The sequence below is a fragment of the Nannospalax galili genome, unplaced genomic scaffold (genome assembly GCF_000622305.1).
Source record: "Nannospalax galili isolate Female #2095 unplaced genomic scaffold, S.galili_v1.0 scaffold3183, whole genome shotgun sequence".
NCBI lineage: Eukaryota > Metazoa > Chordata > Mammalia > Rodentia > Spalacidae > Nannospalax > Nannospalax galili.
This window is the reverse complement of record NW_008349678.1, coordinates 371,840-389,149: the sequence shown is the minus strand read 5'-3', so window position 1 is coordinate 389,149 and position 17,310 is coordinate 371,840. Positions and strand designations below refer to the sequence as shown.

Genomic DNA, 17,310 nt, shown 5'->3' with positions numbered 1-17,310 from the left:
GCCTAGGGAAGGTAGACAATTTGCTGAAGGTCACACTGATGATCCTGGTACAGCACAGAATCACACCCAGGATAACTTTAGAATCCGTGCTTTCACCCTTCTGCTAAGCGTCATGATTTAATGTGACATCTAAAGCACAGCTTAGGTGTAAGAGCAAAATGTAAGCCAGAGAAGTGATAGTTAAGTTTCTGTGTTAGTATTTCTATTTTTTCTTATTAAAAGCAATGTTAATTAGGGAAGGAAATGAACTTTATAACCTCATCGTCCAACAGCAATATTTGTATGCTTTTTTAAACTCCCAGTGACTAACACGCACATTTTTAACACAATGATCATGAAAATGACACATTCACAGTGCTCAAATGCTTTCATCATTTTTAAAGTCAAACAGAGAGCTACCTGTGGAGTCCGGGCATCCAAGTGGAAGCAAGAGCTGATACTGCCCCCTGCTGGCGGACTTTCTCTTAAAGATTCCAGAAAACCACCACAAAAGCACCAGTTTGAAAATTATACATATAACTAAAGATTCCAGACGAATTTTACTAATGATATTCAAGAATTCTACCTAAGACTTTCAGACAATATTTCCAAATAGTCCTCACTTCTTAGTGGCCTTCCTTCTTGGGACATTTTCATTGTTTTTAGTTATTTTTAAATGATCTTGTGAAGGCAATCATGTTCATCTGTTTTAATGTGTATTTTTGCCCTGGATTATCATATATCATTTTCACCTAATCCTTAAGGATTTAGACAAATCATCAGAGAGTAAAACAGAAAGATAACCTGCAATGCACACGACAGAAAATGTTAGGGACCTTTGTCCTCTGTCCTCTTGTCCCCGTCCTTTAATCTAGAAGAAGTGATTGAGGGTTCTGGCATTCCTGTGATATCAACTAGTGATACAGAGGTGAGAATTCTTTCCTCTCTCACCTTTCTTGTTTTGTATGCTTATCCAGAGTAGTTATTCGAATTTCACCATCTCCCTGAGGCCGTCCAAAGAGCAAAACTGGTTGGTTCTAAAACAGAGAACAGGTATGTCTGAATTTTTCACAATCACATAAAAAGAGAAATAAGTGCCTGGAGAGATTCAGGGGTTAAGAAAGAGCACTGGCTGCTCTAGCAGAGGACCTGAGTTCAGTTCCCACTACCCACATGGTAGCTAACAAGGGTTTGTAACTCCAGGTCCAGGGGATCTGATGCCCTCTTCTGGCCTCTGTGGGCACTGTACACATGAGGTGCACTTACATACACTCAGGCAAAACACTCATACACATAAGAAATAAAAGTAAAATAAATTTAAAAAAATAAATTCATGCCAGTACAGACATTTTTCCAGGACAACTATGCTATTATTTTACAAATGTTATCATTTTTTACATATTTTAGCACATTTTCTCTAAAATGCACAGTACTCTGAAACACAACATGCTTCAAAAACTGTCTGTCCTTTACAATTCCAGTGGGTGCACTGCAGACACTAATTTTATTTATAATCTTAAAAGAGAAATTAGATAGAAAAAAGAGAAATAACTAGAACAATATAACCCACAAGAAAATTCTAGTAACCAATGCCTGTCACAATACCAGGTGAAATAACGCAGCCCCTGTATTCATAGAATGCACTGCCCGCAGGGAAGAAATATTCACAGAGGCATGTAACTACAAATATTCTATACCCTGAAAGCAGGGTAGAGGAAGGGGAGATCATTTGATCTAGAAGATAAGGAATGCCTTCCTTGAGCAAGAGCTCAAGGCTGAAAAGAAGGGGGGAACTAGGGAAAATGGAGGGAGACTTAACTTGGGATGGAAAGGAAGAGTAGAAGAGAGGGAGAGGGAAGAGGGAGAGATAAATAACCATAGGGATGTTTGAAAAAGCCATAAGGAAACATATTATTTTTTAAAATGCATAGTGTGTGTGTGTATGTACAAAAATACACAGAGTTTAAATGGAGTTATATCACATGAATGATAATGTTTCCCCCAAGAGCCATAGACTATCTAACAAAAACCCCAGTGCCGAGCACAGGAAACCTCCCTCTGGTCAGGGTAGTCTAAAAGAGACTCCCAAAACAATACTGGCTATTGCCATTGCCCTTGGTTGCCTCCCAGACCGTGTTGCTGAAGACACCATGCACATTGGACACGGGACTTAGAGGACTCAAGCTAGACCTGATTTGGAAGTCTCCTCCCTGAAGACTAGCTCTCATAATACCAAAAGCTGCTACGTAAGCTGCCAAGGGAGAAAAGCTATTAATAGTCCTAGACAGCTGTAGAACCTGTGAACCACAATTTCACTACCAAGATAGCCCCAATGGTGCAGTCGTGGCACTTTTATATTTGGGGTAACTAACATCTGTCTAGTTAGACTTAAGGCCTGCTCAATAGTAGCAAATTCATGCCTTGTGGTATAAACCTAGACAAATACCTAGGCCTGGAGAGGGTACAGACCCTGGAAGAGAACTTACCACTGCCAGTTTCCTAAAACAATTTCGAACTATATCCTAAATAATCAAAGAAGCTTCTTTTTGCATCAGATGGAGACTATTACAAAGATGTCCACGAGTGGGGGGGCCAGCCCCAACTGAAACATCTACAATGCAATCCCTACACCTAAGTCTCAGGAAACATCACGGAAAGGGGGACAGGAAGATTTTAAGAACCAGAGAGCCAGGATGCTTGTTGCTAGACTGTGTCCTTCAGACATGACAGGAAAGTTGTACTCATTAAATCTCAACAATATGGTTGCCTAAATAAGATCTGCATTATGATAACAGCTAACTTGCCAGTATGAATGGGGGGGGTGGATTTCAAAAAGTCTCATCTCTAGATGAAGAGCTACAGACAGTCCAGTCAGTGATTGATAAAAGAGGGAGAAACAGTTTTGTCTAGGGTCAAGCATCCTGAAAGGTTATCAAACCCGAAGTGGTCAGTCCTAAACATATGCAAATATAAGCAACACAAAGTGGACTCAGTAGGCTGTGTAGATATACATATATGTGAATATGTATCTAAGTATATGTAAAAATTAAAGAAGTGATCATAAACTAAAAGGGGGTGGGAAGAGTTGGTGGGGAGAGGAGGGGGGAATGATATAAATACATTATTCACATGTGAAATTCTTAAAATAAATAATTTAATTATAATAAAAATAAAATCAGTGAGTTATTTCCACAGAGGCAGAGGCACAAAGTATTTTTTAAAGCATTTATGAATACTTCGTGTACTTATTAAGGGAAAAAAGAACTGACTCAAGTTTATCAATGACATCTAAGGATTTCATTTTAACAAAAGATACATATCTGATTAGTCAACTCTATTTCAAGGAACTAGTAAACAAATATTCACTGTCAAAATCCCATTGTTACACTTTTGCTGAAACAAAACAAAGTTCCATCCTAAAATCCAGCGGAATCTCAAGGGACCCTGAGTAGCCAAAAGAACCCTGAAAAACAATGAAGCTGGATATCTCACCCTTCCTGACTTCAAAACTTATTACAAAGCTAGAAGGAAGAGTGTGGTATTGGCATAAAGACAGACAGAACTATTGAGCAGTGGACTAGAAGAGACCCTAGAAATAAGATTCACATATACAGCCACAGTTACTTTCAACAAGGGTACCAAGACTATCCAACGGGACAGGAAAGGAAAGCTCTTTCAACAAATGGCGTCAGGAAACCTGGACATCCACATGAAAAGCTTTATGCCATATCTAAAAAATAAGTCAAACTAGACCAAAGATCTGTATAGGTTTTCAAAGAAACTGGAGGAACAGATTTATGGCATTAAATTTAGCTATGATTCCTTCACTATGACACCAAAAGTATAAGAAAGGATGAGTAAACTGGAACTCGGCACACCAGCAATAGTGTGCTCAGCAGAAGTCTCTGCAAACCACTTGTCTGACCAAGGACTGATATGAATACATTAAACAAAGAACACCTTCAAACTCAGTCACCTAAAAGAAACAACATGACTCAAAAATAGACAAGGTATTCAGACAGACATTTCTCCAAAGAGCCAGTAAGCACACAGAACAAATGTGTGTTAGTCATTGACAAACACACAGGTCAAATGACTCGTAGTCATTCAGAAAATATAATCACATCCATTATCTATTTGCATATGTTTTTAAAAAAGCAGTAAAAAGAAACCCAGAAATCAGCGTGCTTTGCTAAGTTTATGGAAAAATTGTAACCCATATACATTTCTAGTAAGAATGCAAAACGGTGAGACTGCTGTGAAAAATGGTACTCACATTGAGTACAAAAATTACTCAAAATTTAATCATGGAATTACCATATAATTCAGAAATTCCACTTTGGCGTATAAAACGAAATGGAATGAAAGTGGACCCTTGAACAGGCATTGGCACACCCCACGCAAAGCAGCATTATTAGGATACTTCAAAGTAGAAGCAACCAAACAGTTCCCTAGATAAAAAAGATAAATACAATGCATGCACAATGATACAGTATGCGGCATTAAGTACAAGTAACCTTTTCAAAACAGGCATTTTGACACTCTGCAATGTGGATGAATGTGAAAGTCATTATGCTGAATAAAATAAACCAGTCATAAAAGAACAGATACTGTATAGTTCCATAGATCAGCAGTACTCAAAGGTGTTAAATTCGGAGACGAACGTAGCATATTAGTTGCCAGGGACTTCAGGACAGAAGAGTGAGAAGCGGTGCTCATTGAGCAGTCACAGTTTAACAAATGAAAGAGCTCTGGAGATAAACGGTGGTGATGGGTGTACAGCATTGTGAATGTACTTAATCCCATGTTTACACTTCAATGTTTCAGGTGGTGTGCTGGGTAGCTTCAGTTGTCAACTTGACACACCTGAATGGAGAGAACATTAATTGAGGAATTTCTCCATTGGATTGACCTGTGACCATGTCTATGGAGCATTTTCTCAATTCCTGAGTGATGTGGGAGGGCCCAGATCGCTGTGGGTGGTACTATCCCTGAGCAGGTGGTCCCTGTGCTGTATAAGAAAGCAGGCTGAGCACAAGACAGGGGAGCAAACAAGTAAGTAGTATTCCTCCATGGTCTGTGCTCCAGGTTCCTGCCCTGACTTCCTGACTTGAATTCCAATGATTATGGACTGTGAGCTGTAAGTCAAATAAACCCCTTTCCTTTCCAAGTTGGTTTGGGTGAGTGTTTCTAACATAGTAAAAGAAATTACTAGGGCAGAAGTTGATACCAGGATCATGAAGTATTGCCCTGGCAGACCTGGCCATGTTGTTTTGGGGAGGACTGTGGAAGCATTTAGAAAAACTATTGAGGGCTCAGCGATCAGTGAGCTGTTGCTGTGGAGCTTGGAACAGTTATGATGAAGAAAAATGTGGATGATGGAGGCCTGACTATATTGCAATGTTTCAAGGGCAGCAATGACTATTGATGCTGTTTGTGTGTGCTTTACTGGGGTAATCAATGCTGGTCAGACAAGGCTGAAAAATAAACTGTAAGTAACAAGAGATCAGCATCACTGAATGAAATCTTCTGAGAAGTATTTCTTCAGGGTCCATACACAGAAGAAATGGTTAGAGGGGGCCAAAGCTGCACATTAAACAGACAGGAGAACTTGGCAACGTGTAAAAGTCTCCCAAGTGGTACTAATACTGAAGGTGTGAAAGGGTCATGGAGAGAATCTGAGGTTTTGCACTGTGAGAGGCCAGGAGAGGCCATTGATGAAGGTGCAGCCTCGCTGCAGTGGAGACCCCAGCATATTGGAGAAGCCAAGACCATGAGATGATCACCAAGAACAGCAGCAGGAGTGGAGTGGAGCTGACCTGATCCTGCAAGACCTGAGTGCTATGGATGTCAGAGCCAGAGAAGCAGAGTTGCCCAGGCCCTTTGGAGTCCAGAAGATCGTAAATTCCAGATGTCCGACACTGAGCTACATTGCTGGGCTTTGGTTTTACTTAAGTGCACCTAGTTCTTTCTTCCCTTCTGAAATAAGACAGTATGTAACTTGTTTGGATTTTACAGGAGTCCACAGCTAAAAAGACTTTTAAAATAAGACTTTGAACTTTTAAAGTGTTGGAATTTTTTAAAGACTATGGGACTTCTAATGTTGTACTGTTTTATATTGTAATATTAACATCATATCTTAGGGACAAAAAAATGGAAAGGCTGTGGTTTAGTAGTAAAGTGTGTGTCAAGTTGGCAAGGGGTCAATTGTGCTGGATAGCTTTAGTTGTCAACTTGACACACCTGGGTAGAGGGAGCATCAGTTGAGGAACTTTCTCCATTGGATTGGCCTGTGGCCATGTCTGTGGAGCATTTTCTTAATTGTTGGGTGATGTGGGAGAACCCAGCCCACTGCATGCCGTACCATCCCTGGGCAGGTGGTCCTGTGTTGTATAATAAGGCAGACATGGTGGCGCACACCTTTAATCCCAGCACTCAGGAAGCAGAGGCAGGCAGATCTGTGAATTCAAGGCCAGCCTGGTCTACATTGCAAATTCCAGGCCAACTGGGGCTATAGGAAGACCCTGTCTCAAAAATACCAAAAAGGAGAGAAAGGGAAGGAGGGAGGGAGGGAGGGAGGGAGAGAGAGAGAGAGAGAGAGTTGAGCATAAACTAGGGAAGCAAGCCAGTAAGCAGTGTACCTCCATGGTCTGTGCTCCAGGTTCCTGCCCTGACTTCCTGCCTTGGTGGTAAATTTAATGTTTACTATACTGGTAATGCTACATAGCTGTCCGGGCAGAATACTATGGAATTCTAATAGGGAAAGGATAATGGGCATTTAGAGAAAGGAACTGGACATTGAAGAGTGTGATAGAGAATAAAGGGAAAAATAAATACAGCATAATACCCAGAATATAAACTGTGTGGACAGTTATTTGCTGGATGAGTTCTGGAAACAATTTAAGTTTAGATCACTGAGTCGTTTTAAACGAGTGCTAATGAATGTTTACTGAACGTTGAGGACAACAGCAAAGTCTTGACAATTTTGGGAGAGAAGGAGAATTGGAAATCCACTACTTGAACCATAAGTATATGAAGAGATGATTTGGGCTATGGGGATTGTGAAGGAGGCAGATTATGGTGCCATGACGTGGGGAAGTGGCTGTATGTGTGGTAAGAAAGGTAGACCCAGGGGGGTTCAAAAAGTGGTAGCAAAATTACTAAAATAATAATAAACACCATTCTATCTTTGCACTGCCCACAAGTTAAGCCAGGCCTCCATTCTCTCTAGAAACCATTTCAACAGCCACCCGGCTGCCTCCCTAAGGGGACATCTTCAAATATAAATGAGACAGGCCCCCTGACAGACACTGTCCTACCTTCCCATTGCAGTCACAATAAAACCCAACCCAGCCTTGGCCTACAAGGCTATGCAATGTAGTCCCCTGTCCACACTTGTCTCAGAGCCCATCCATTAACTTCTGTTCTCTCCACTTTCAGCTGTGCTGCTCTTGCCTCTCAATTCCTAAACACAGAGTGCTTCTTCCCCATCTCTGGACCTTTCATTTGCTAAGGCTTCTTTCTGCCTGGATCATGGAACTGTTAGATCTTTCTGTGGCTTCTCATCTCTTAGGTCCTGGTGCAAAATGACAATTGACTTCAAAGGACTCTTTTGAGCCATGTTACTCCAGGACTTCCTTTACACTCCTCTGGGACTGCTAGAAGAGGCAGCCAGGTTGAGGGAGAGGGGCAAGCAAAGGAGGGAGGACCGGGCAATGGCAAGTGACAAGTGTCACCAGATGTGAGTCTGAAGGCCAGACAGAAATTGAAAAAAAAAAAAAAAAACGAACAGCAGAAACTTGAAGGTAAACTATCTTTTCTTCAGCAACAGCTCTCAGAATACCCCCCAACTTGGGGATGCGGGGAAACTGGATGGAAGGATAATTACATACCAAATTTTCTATAGATAGCTGAAACTGTTTAATTTCACGAAGGGTCTCATTATCTCTTTTCACTTCATTCACATATTGTGCCAAGTCCTAAAGAATGGAGAGAAGGGTTCAGAAAGAAGACACAGGAAGATTAGGGATGCAAACCGCTTTGAAAGAAAACACATCATTAATTCCATTAGTGGTGAAAGTCACCACTGTAACTTTTCAATGACAATAAAATGATCACGCAATCAATCAAAGCTGCATCTCAAAGCCAGTTTAAAATGTGGGGTGAGCAGCTGGGAAGATTGAAGGGTTGTCATTTACCACACCCCTGAGGGGAGCAAGAATTCTCCCTTAAAAGACAAAAACAAACAAAATCTGCTGCTCTGCAAAGCAATAAAAAGAAAGTGGGTCAGAGAATGTAAATTCCAGGCCCATTAGTATACCTGACCTTGACAAAGGTGAATCTTTCCCCGGGTTAGAACAAGGGTGATGCTGAAGGATCAGCAGTTAGAGAAAAGTAACTACAGCTTACACCCTGCCTGAGCAAGACTGTCTCCCGAAGCCAGTGAATGCCTGTTAGTTCCTGAGAATGTTCAGTCAAGGAGGAGGCTTCAATTTCAGAGTTAATAAAGGAGAAATAAAGGGAGTTGAAGAATGAGCTGTACAAAAACGGAATTAAAGTGAACAAAAACCATCGACCATGCACCTCCGTGTGGCTTTACCTATTTTAAAATGGCTTTTTTTTTTTTTTTTCGGAAGCATTAGCTAATCCTCCTGAACTGTAACTAGCTATTTTTATTTCATGTGCTCTAGATTTTCCTGTTTTCTGGGCTTTTGCTTTTTTTTTTTTTTTCGGAAGCATTAGCTAATCCTCCTGAACTGTAACTAGCTATTTTTATTTCATGTGCTCTAGATTTTCCTGTTTTCTGGGCTTTTGCTTTTTTTTTTTTCCTTTACCCTCTTTAACTCATCTGCAACAGGAACACAACTCTGTAAATAGAAATTCCTAACTATGGTCTAAATAGAAGTCTGACTTTTCACAGAATGCATCTATAAATGACTTCTTTTAAAAACACAAAACTTGATATGACCTTCTTGGCAAAAATGATTGAGTGACGGTCCTGACTTTGGCACTAAGACCATCTAAACAGCACGGCCAATACTGAAAGGCTTCCAGAGGCATAGTTAAAATAATTAGAAATCTCTGAGCACGGCTGCACTGTCCCTTCACCTTCAAGAAAAGATATTTGATTTTGTTTCCATTAGAGGCAAATGCTTCTTTCAAAGTCAAGGTGATGAAACATAACATGGAATTCGGGAGTTTTACACATTCCCCAGCACGTTCACAGTATCTGCTTTTATCTAGCTATAGTTCTTGATTTTCACATTTAATGGAAACAGAAACCCAAAGTGAAATTCCTTTACATTGTTCCACAGCATCCACAAGTGTACATGTGACAGAAAGTCTTATTTGAGGAAAAGGTGCCACACTGGTATTCCTGAACTTGCCTGTAGACCACTGCTAATTTAACCAATAGTTCTATAGGAAGAACAGCAAAAAGAATGTGGAATAAAGCCACTGAAAGGAGTAACTCCTGGAACCTATGACATTAGCAAACTACACCAAAGTCATTTTAGCATGTCTCGGTTTTACGTGTTTTTGTCCAGCAATTAAACTCATGCCAGAATATCTATTTCAGAGGCTGAGACAAGAAGACTGCCCCAAGTCCGAGGCTAGTCTGGGCCATGCCACAAGTATCAGTAAGACCCTGCCTCCGAAAAATTAAAAAATCACAAAAAAAAGAATATCTGTTTTAGAAAAGGTTACCTTGCCCTTCTCACCAATCATAAATGTGAATGTTAGCATGTTAGGATGTCAGCATGTCATGCATGTGAGGAGTGTGAATGTCATTGTGTCGAGGCAAGAACAGAAGACGAAAGCATGTTCCCAAGCAGCTGCCCCACCTTCATAGCATCCAGAGCCAGCTTCATGTTTGCCTTCTCCACAGGATCAGGGGTGTGTTTGACGAGCTCCTGTTAGGAAGACATGAGTTAGTACTACTTTCAACAAATCAAAACTACCATAGAAGCAAGAAAATTATTCTTTTTAATGCTAAGATCATTATTCTCCCCAAAGTGTGATAAATTTAACATTGACATCACTTTCATCTGAATCCCCCCATCCTCCCCACACCAGCACACCTGCAGTGCTTCCCAGATGTTACGAACGATCTTCTAATGTCCAGCCAAATGGACATTTTAAATTCCTTCTCACACATGGCTGTCGATTCTAATTAATATCACCCTTCATTTCACAGACAACAAGATGTTCTGTTTGTTGCTACTGCTGTTATTGTTTTTGTTTATATGTCCTAAATTTCTCTGTATTCCTCAATCTCACAGAGTGTCCTTTCTAATTTTACTTCAGAAAGTTACTATGAGTCCCAAATTCACATATCCAGCTAGATATTTCTACCTGAGTAAAGGTCCCTGAATCCAGCATACCCCAAACTTAATCCATGCTCACCCAGGATGAGGTGTTGTCTGATGGTGTTTTATTAAATAATAGCATTTCCATCAATGTAATCACTTAAGCCAAAACCTAAAGTGTGTCCCAGGCTCAGCCCTTGCCTTTCCTTCTCTACGTCCCACTGATGTTCGGTTTTACACCAACCTGGAAAGCACCATCCTGACCACTAAGTTCAGCTCCTTGTTCTTTCCAACAGGTTATTCTCTCAAATCTTTCCTCGCTTCTGATACCAAGTAGGTCTCTTCCTTGCTTAGACGCCTGTGATGCCCCTGAATGCTGCGGTCGCCCATACCTCCTTAGTCACACTCTTCAGATCTGAATTTTGTAAACTTCTGAATTCCTCTCTCAACTTCCACCCTGACAACCTGTACGCTGCAATTCTCAAGATGTATTCTTAAATCTAATCCCATAGGTCATGCTGTTTTATTTCCTTAGGAAGCACTTCCTCTCAATCACTGGTCAAATTCATAGTTCATCCTTCAAAGCCCAATTCACCAATCACCCCTCTGAGAAGATGAGGTCTCTACCTTCGTTCCCAGGCAACTGATGTGCAGTTATAGAGCCTTTAAGGTCCTTCTGTGTACCTACCGCATGGTGTTACACTTTACAGACTATAGGTGATTTTTTTCCCTATTGGGGTACAGCCTGTCATATGAGTTCCTAACACTGTGTTCGCCACAATAGAGTCACTCAAAATTCTCTAACACCTCAGAATCACTATTGTTTCATGTTACAAACAGGACTTACAAAGAGACCATCTGCCAAGTATACAGATCCATTAAACTCTAGCATTCCAATTTTTATTCATACTTTATTAAATAAAAATAGTAAATTTCTCTTAAAGTTTCCAAAACTCCCACGATAAAATAGTCTAACTTAGAAATCCGTGTTTTCAAAATGTGGTACCTCCAGGTAAATTAGGTAAATTTACCTGTAGGTAAATTTCTCTTAAAGTTCCTAAAACTCCCATGATAAAATAGTCTAAACTTTATAAAACCATGTTTTCAACATGTGGTACCTACAGGTGATAGCTACATGTTTTTTACATGTGATAACCAAAATAAAGTTTCCTGTTTTAAAAAGCTATCATACAAAACAGCATAAGAAAAGTGAATTCATGAATTTCAAAAATGTATAATTGTATTTTAGTTTTTAAAAAAGCCACCATGAAACTACATATACTCTTGAAATCTAAGATATAAAACAGCAGAAGAAAAATTAGTGGGAGACATCCATGAATTTCAAAATGTATAGATATTGTATTTTATAGCTGTGTTAAGTCTGGACATAACCTTATAAGGACCTGTGTCGGTTAGTTTTTGTCAATATGATATAAAGTGGAGTCGCCTGGGAAAAGGGAACCTCAGTTGAGTTTCCTTCATCAGACTGGCCTGTGGTCATGTCTGTGGGGATATTTTCTTGATTGCTAGTTGAGGTGGTGAAGGACCAGCCCACTGTGGGTCATGCCACCCCTGGGTAGGTGGGTCTGAGCTGTATACTGTGCACTGAGCAAGTCGGGGGGAAGGAAAACAGCAAGTGACATTCCTCCATGGTTTCAGCTTCAGCTCTTGCCTCCATGCCCCTGCCCTGCTTAAGTTCCTGCCCTGACTTCCCGCAATGATGGACTGTCACTTGTAAATGTAAGATGCAATAATCTCTTTTCTCTCCAAGTTTGTTTTGGTCAGTGTTTTATCACAGCAACAAAAAAGTAATGAATATAAGACCCAAAGTATGTTTCTTTTAAGCCCAACCTTCTAAATTCTTCAATCAGTATTTGACATCAAAGTTATAAAATAAATTATTATCTTATTTTGACATGGTTTTAGCTCCATGATGCCTTTGAGAAACTGATTGCCTGGATTGTCCTTATTATTTTTTCATAAAATCCAATTTGATTAAGTTGCTTTGAGTTTAGGTCTCATAAATGTTTTAATGTATTTTTAAGGAATAATCAGGGTTTGAATTTTTCTGATTTCTCAGTAGAACACAAACAGAAATGACTAATAATTGCATGGCCACAGTTCAAGAAATTTAATATATGAGATATACAAAGCACAACAGACCCAAATTCTATTTCACATACAGGTAGTAGATCTTTTTAAAATGACATTTCACAAGCATCAGCTAGGCTGACAGACTAATACAGTAAGACATTTCTTTGGAGCAGAACTAATGAGCCTCCTGGTATAGCTATCAAATTAAATCTATAAGACTCTCCACCTTCATTAGAGGACTAACCGTGGAAACCATAAGCTTTCTGAGTTATAACAAGAATCGCTTCCAAATAAGTGTAGTCTTATTATAATTTAGTGTACTAAAAAAGCGATACAGAATGTGATATAATCCTGTCTTGCTCATTGTGATAAGTCATGAGGTCCAGTGTGGTTAATCTGACCAAATTCAGGTGCACTGACTCACTAACAAATGATTATTGCTAATTCCGAAAGATGTGGTTGAAGGCGTCGTTTAAATTCGTTTTGCTTTTTGCTCTGTTTTTTTTTGTCCATCCTCTTCAGTGAACACAAAATGCATCTTTGGGGGTAAATACAGAATTATCTTTGCTAAAATAAAAAAGAAAGCTTAGCTGTTCTGGACGTTTCCCACTTGTACACTGGTATAGGACAGGCCCCAAAGCATGGAGTCCTACAAAGCAGCTGATGCCTTGGTAATGTTCTGCTGGATGAATAAATGAACAGAAAAGAGAGTTTTTATGTCACAGACCTGAAGGAGAAGGTGGTACTTCAACACACGTTGCATGGGCACCACCAGCAGATCTCGAAGAGTAAACTTCCCATTATTTGCTCTTTTTGAACATTCCTAATGAAATGAATTTTAAAATTTTTATTAGTTTCCTTCTTCAAAGGAAGTTATAAACACTAAAATTTAGATGCAAAGTTCACAAGCACAATTCTTATGAAATAAATGTTCTCAAGCTTTTCCTTAGCAACTCTTCTCCATAAACAATACAAATTATTTGTAGTTTTTAAAAAGAAAGTCCTAAAGTATTTCAGATTAAAGATGAATCAACTAGAACTATTTGATGAGTAAAAATTCCCTTTTATAGTGCAGAATCAAGGCCCTCCAGGATCCAGGGTTTTCCTAGCCTACCCAGAGCCTCTGGAACAGACATCTGGTCCCCACTTATCAAAGCCCCATAGATTTATCCACCTTCACGCTTCAGCCATGTGCTCCTTCCAGTCCCTAGAAAAACCCACCATCTTTAAAACGTATGCTTCTAGAGCTAAGGAGACTGCTCAGGGGTAAAGAGCACTGACTGCCCTTGCAGATGACCCAGGTTCAGTTCCCAGCATCCACATGTTGACTAACAACCATGTGCAACTCCAGGGAAGCCAATGCCCTCTTCTGGTCTCCATGGGCATTGCATGACAGTAGACAAGATACACAACACACAAAATGAATATAAATAGGGGCTGGAGAGATGGCTCAGTGGTTAAGAATACCGGCTGTTCTTGCAGAAGACCCGGGTTTGAATCCCAGCACCCACATGGCAGCTAACAACTGTCCGTAACTCCAGTTCCAGGGGATCTGACAGCCTCTTCTGTCCTCCACGGACATTGCACGACACGGGTGCACTTACCTACATGCAGGCAATACATGCATACACATAAAATAAAAATAATAAAATATTTAAAACATAAAATAAAATAAATATAAAGAAATAAATACAAATTTATAAATTATCCTTCTAGGCCTTTAAGAATAATCCCATTCAAATAATCTCTACTGGTAGAGTAGTGGCACTTTTATCTTGGAGATAATTAACAACTGTCTAACTGGACTTAAGGCCCACTCAATGGGAAAGAACTCGTATGTGGTTCTGTAAACATAGCCAAATAACACATGACTGGAGAGGTCATAGATCTCTGAGAAAAATCTATGTCTGCCACATCCCTAGATCATCAACATAATTTCTTACTATATTCTAAATATGTATCCTTATAGTTACAGACGAGTTTACCTCTCCCCATCATCAAAGAAGCTTCTTTTTACAACAGATGGGAACTATTACGAAGTTCCACAGCCAGTCAAACACAGAGTAAGTGTCTGTGACATGCCATGCCCTAAGGGACACATCTATAATGCAATCTCTACACCTAAGGCTCAGGGAACATAGTGGAACAAGGGACAGAGAGAATATTAAGGCATCTCTCAACTCAGCAGCAAAGTTTCCTCATGCAACAGATGGTGATTAACGCAGAAAGCCAAAGCTGGCCAGAGTGCAGAAGAATAAGAGACTGTAGCGTGCTTATCCTTGAATAGGACACCTGTATCAAATTCTCTACTACCCAAGGCTCAGGGACCATGGTGGAAAAGGGTCTAGAAGGACTGTAAAAGAAGAGATGGTGGATGAACACAAGGAACCAGCTAGCAAGCTACTCATAAACTTTCACCAATGGTAACAGGATGCACAGGACCCATACAAGCTCAAACCAAACAAAAACCCAGCGTAAAAGTGGGCAAGTGGGAAAGAAGCCCCAACCTTAGCTGAGGAACCATCTGATAACCATCTTTCCCTGTCCCAGAAGTTTTCTTTAAGGATGTGACACTAGAAGATTAACCAGGGTCCAGTGGATGGACATTTGGGAAGACAAACTTGGCTCAATAAGTCCTCACATATATGACAGAGTACATGAAATCCAGCAGGCGGAATGCTATAAGAAGGGTACAGATGGAGGAGGGTATCTAAATAATGACCAAAATATATTCCATGAAATTCACGAATAGTCAATAAAAATTATTTTAAAAAGAATAACCCCATTCAAAAGCATCTTCTTGTCTTCTCCCTTCCCTCCCTCCTTTCCCCCTTTGTCTGCACACATGTATATCTTGTGACCCATTGTAAAGAGTATCTTCCCCAATATATCCTTTCAGTCTTTGGCATGTCCTTTAAATCGCTTAAAACTCTACTGCTTGCTTAATAAATACTTATTGAACTAAATGAAATGAAATACTTTGCTGAATATGCTAAAACATAAAACCATGACAATATTTTTAAAACCTCAGATTATGTCTTTTTAATCCTCTTTAATTTTTTGTTTACTTTAAATCGGGCATGCCTATAATTCTAGCACTCAGAATCCCAAGACGGGAAGACTATTGTGATTTTGATTCTACATAGTAAACCTGGACACAAAACAAATGAAAGTTTACCTTAAAATAACACTGACTTCTTCACTCGTGACAGTAACTGTGACTTTGAGATAAGCATTCTGAAGTATTAACACATGAATTTAAATCCAAGGTCTGGTAAAACTTGACTGTTACTTGGGATAAGTCACCTTTCTCATCTCAGCATTTCTCATTTATCTGTGTTTTATTCCAAAAGACACTGTTAGCGAGCAACCTTGTTCAAAGTTCTCACAACTGCCCAGCAGCTTCTTCAGGTCATGGAAGGAGTTGAACTCAAGAAAATGCTGTGCCATAAGCCAGTTTGTGCATAGAGGCACATGTGTGCACTTATATGCACACATATGTACTGATATATACATGGAGGACAGAGGACAGCTGCAGGTATCTTTTCCCAGGAGCCATCCACTTGCTTTGGGACCTCTCTTTGTCATGGAACTCACCAAGTACACTGCACTCCCTGGCCTGCAAGCCCCAGGGATCTGCCTGTATTCTCCCCAGAACTGGGATTACAATCACGTACCATCATAATCAGCCTTTTTAATGTGGGGTCTGGGGGTTGAACTCAGGTCCCCATGCTTGCATGAAGAGCCCTTAACTTACTGAGCTATCTCTCCAGCCCACTAGTTCAAGTGATTTTTTTGCTACCAGAGATTGTGGAGTGTTCTAGATCATAGGTCTCAACTAGGAGGTCAAATCATTATTATAATGACAGGGCTTCTCTCCATTGTATTTGAAGCTGCTTGGGATGGCAGAGCTCTTATAGCTCTTTCTCACATTTTATTATTTTTATTTTATGTGTATGAGTGTACTGCCTGCATGTATGTAAGTGCATCATTTGGGTGTTATGTATCCCTTTGCCTTGTGAAATAAAGTTATCTTATACATTACCTTCCCTGAAATTTGTGGGACTCTTTTCTTTCACATTTTATTATTTTTATTTTATGTGTATGAGTGTACTGCCTGCATGTATGTAAGTGCATCACCTATCCTGGGACTGGAGAATGAAGTTAATTTTTTATCATCATTGAATGTAAATAAGGGACAGAAATAATTTTTCTGAAGCATTCCATCACATACTTACCCTAAACTCAATCATAATCAAAACCATTATAATTAAGTCTAGGTTCAGGCTCACAAGGCAGAATAAAGAGTCTATCACCCTGCGCTCTATGTTACCCCGATTCCAAAGTGGAGACACACATACATACACAAAATAATATTAGTGATAATAGCGAGCAGTAAAAACAAAAGAAGATGGAAAAGGTAGACGCCAAGAACAAGACAGCTTTTATGCCATCCTGCTGGGACTTCCAGCTCAAAAAGAGCTTTGTGGAGGTATTGCAGGATCTGATTAAATTCTTCCAATTCTTCGGCCCTGGTCAGAAGTGGGGTTTCTGAGCTGAGAAAAGGACAAGTCACAGCCTCTCATTCACAGCTTCTCCAAGTCAGCTTGAGGCCCCTCTTCTGAAATTGGCAGTAAATGCACAGACTGTGTACAGTCCCCATGTGTGTGCTCTGTGCAGAACTTTGACATTGATTCTGAGGGGAGGAAGAACAGCCATTCACAAGGCCGAGAGTACTGTAGATGCCTGACAGACAATATGCTGACTCTTATCTTGTTATCTTGAACCACAGTTTTACGCCTTCATTTTTTTGATTCTGAGGGGAGGAAGAACAGCCATTCACAAGGCCGAGAGTACTGTAGATGCCTGACAGACAACATGCTGACTCTTATCTTGTTATCTTGAACCACAGTTTTACGCCTTCATTTTA

General features: G+C 40.0%; 1 protein-coding gene across 1 annotated transcript in view; it reads right to left on the bottom strand.

The window, feature by feature from the left end:
- The window catches only part of LOC103745151 (guanine nucleotide exchange factor VAV3), a 278,692-nt gene that overhangs the window by 65,809 nt on the left and 195,573 nt on the right, over positions 1 to 17,310 (bottom strand). The window contains exons 10-13 of the mRNA XM_008847051.2: positions 13,108 to 13,203; positions 9,822 to 9,890; positions 7,872 to 7,958; positions 931 to 1,016 (exon numbers count right to left, since the gene is read on the bottom strand). Of these exons, the coding sequence (XP_008845273.2) occupies positions 931 to 1,016; positions 7,872 to 7,958; positions 9,822 to 9,890; positions 13,108 to 13,203 (338 nt within the window). The remainder of the gene's footprint in view (positions 1 to 930; positions 1,017 to 7,871; positions 7,959 to 9,821; positions 9,891 to 13,107; positions 13,204 to 17,310) is intronic.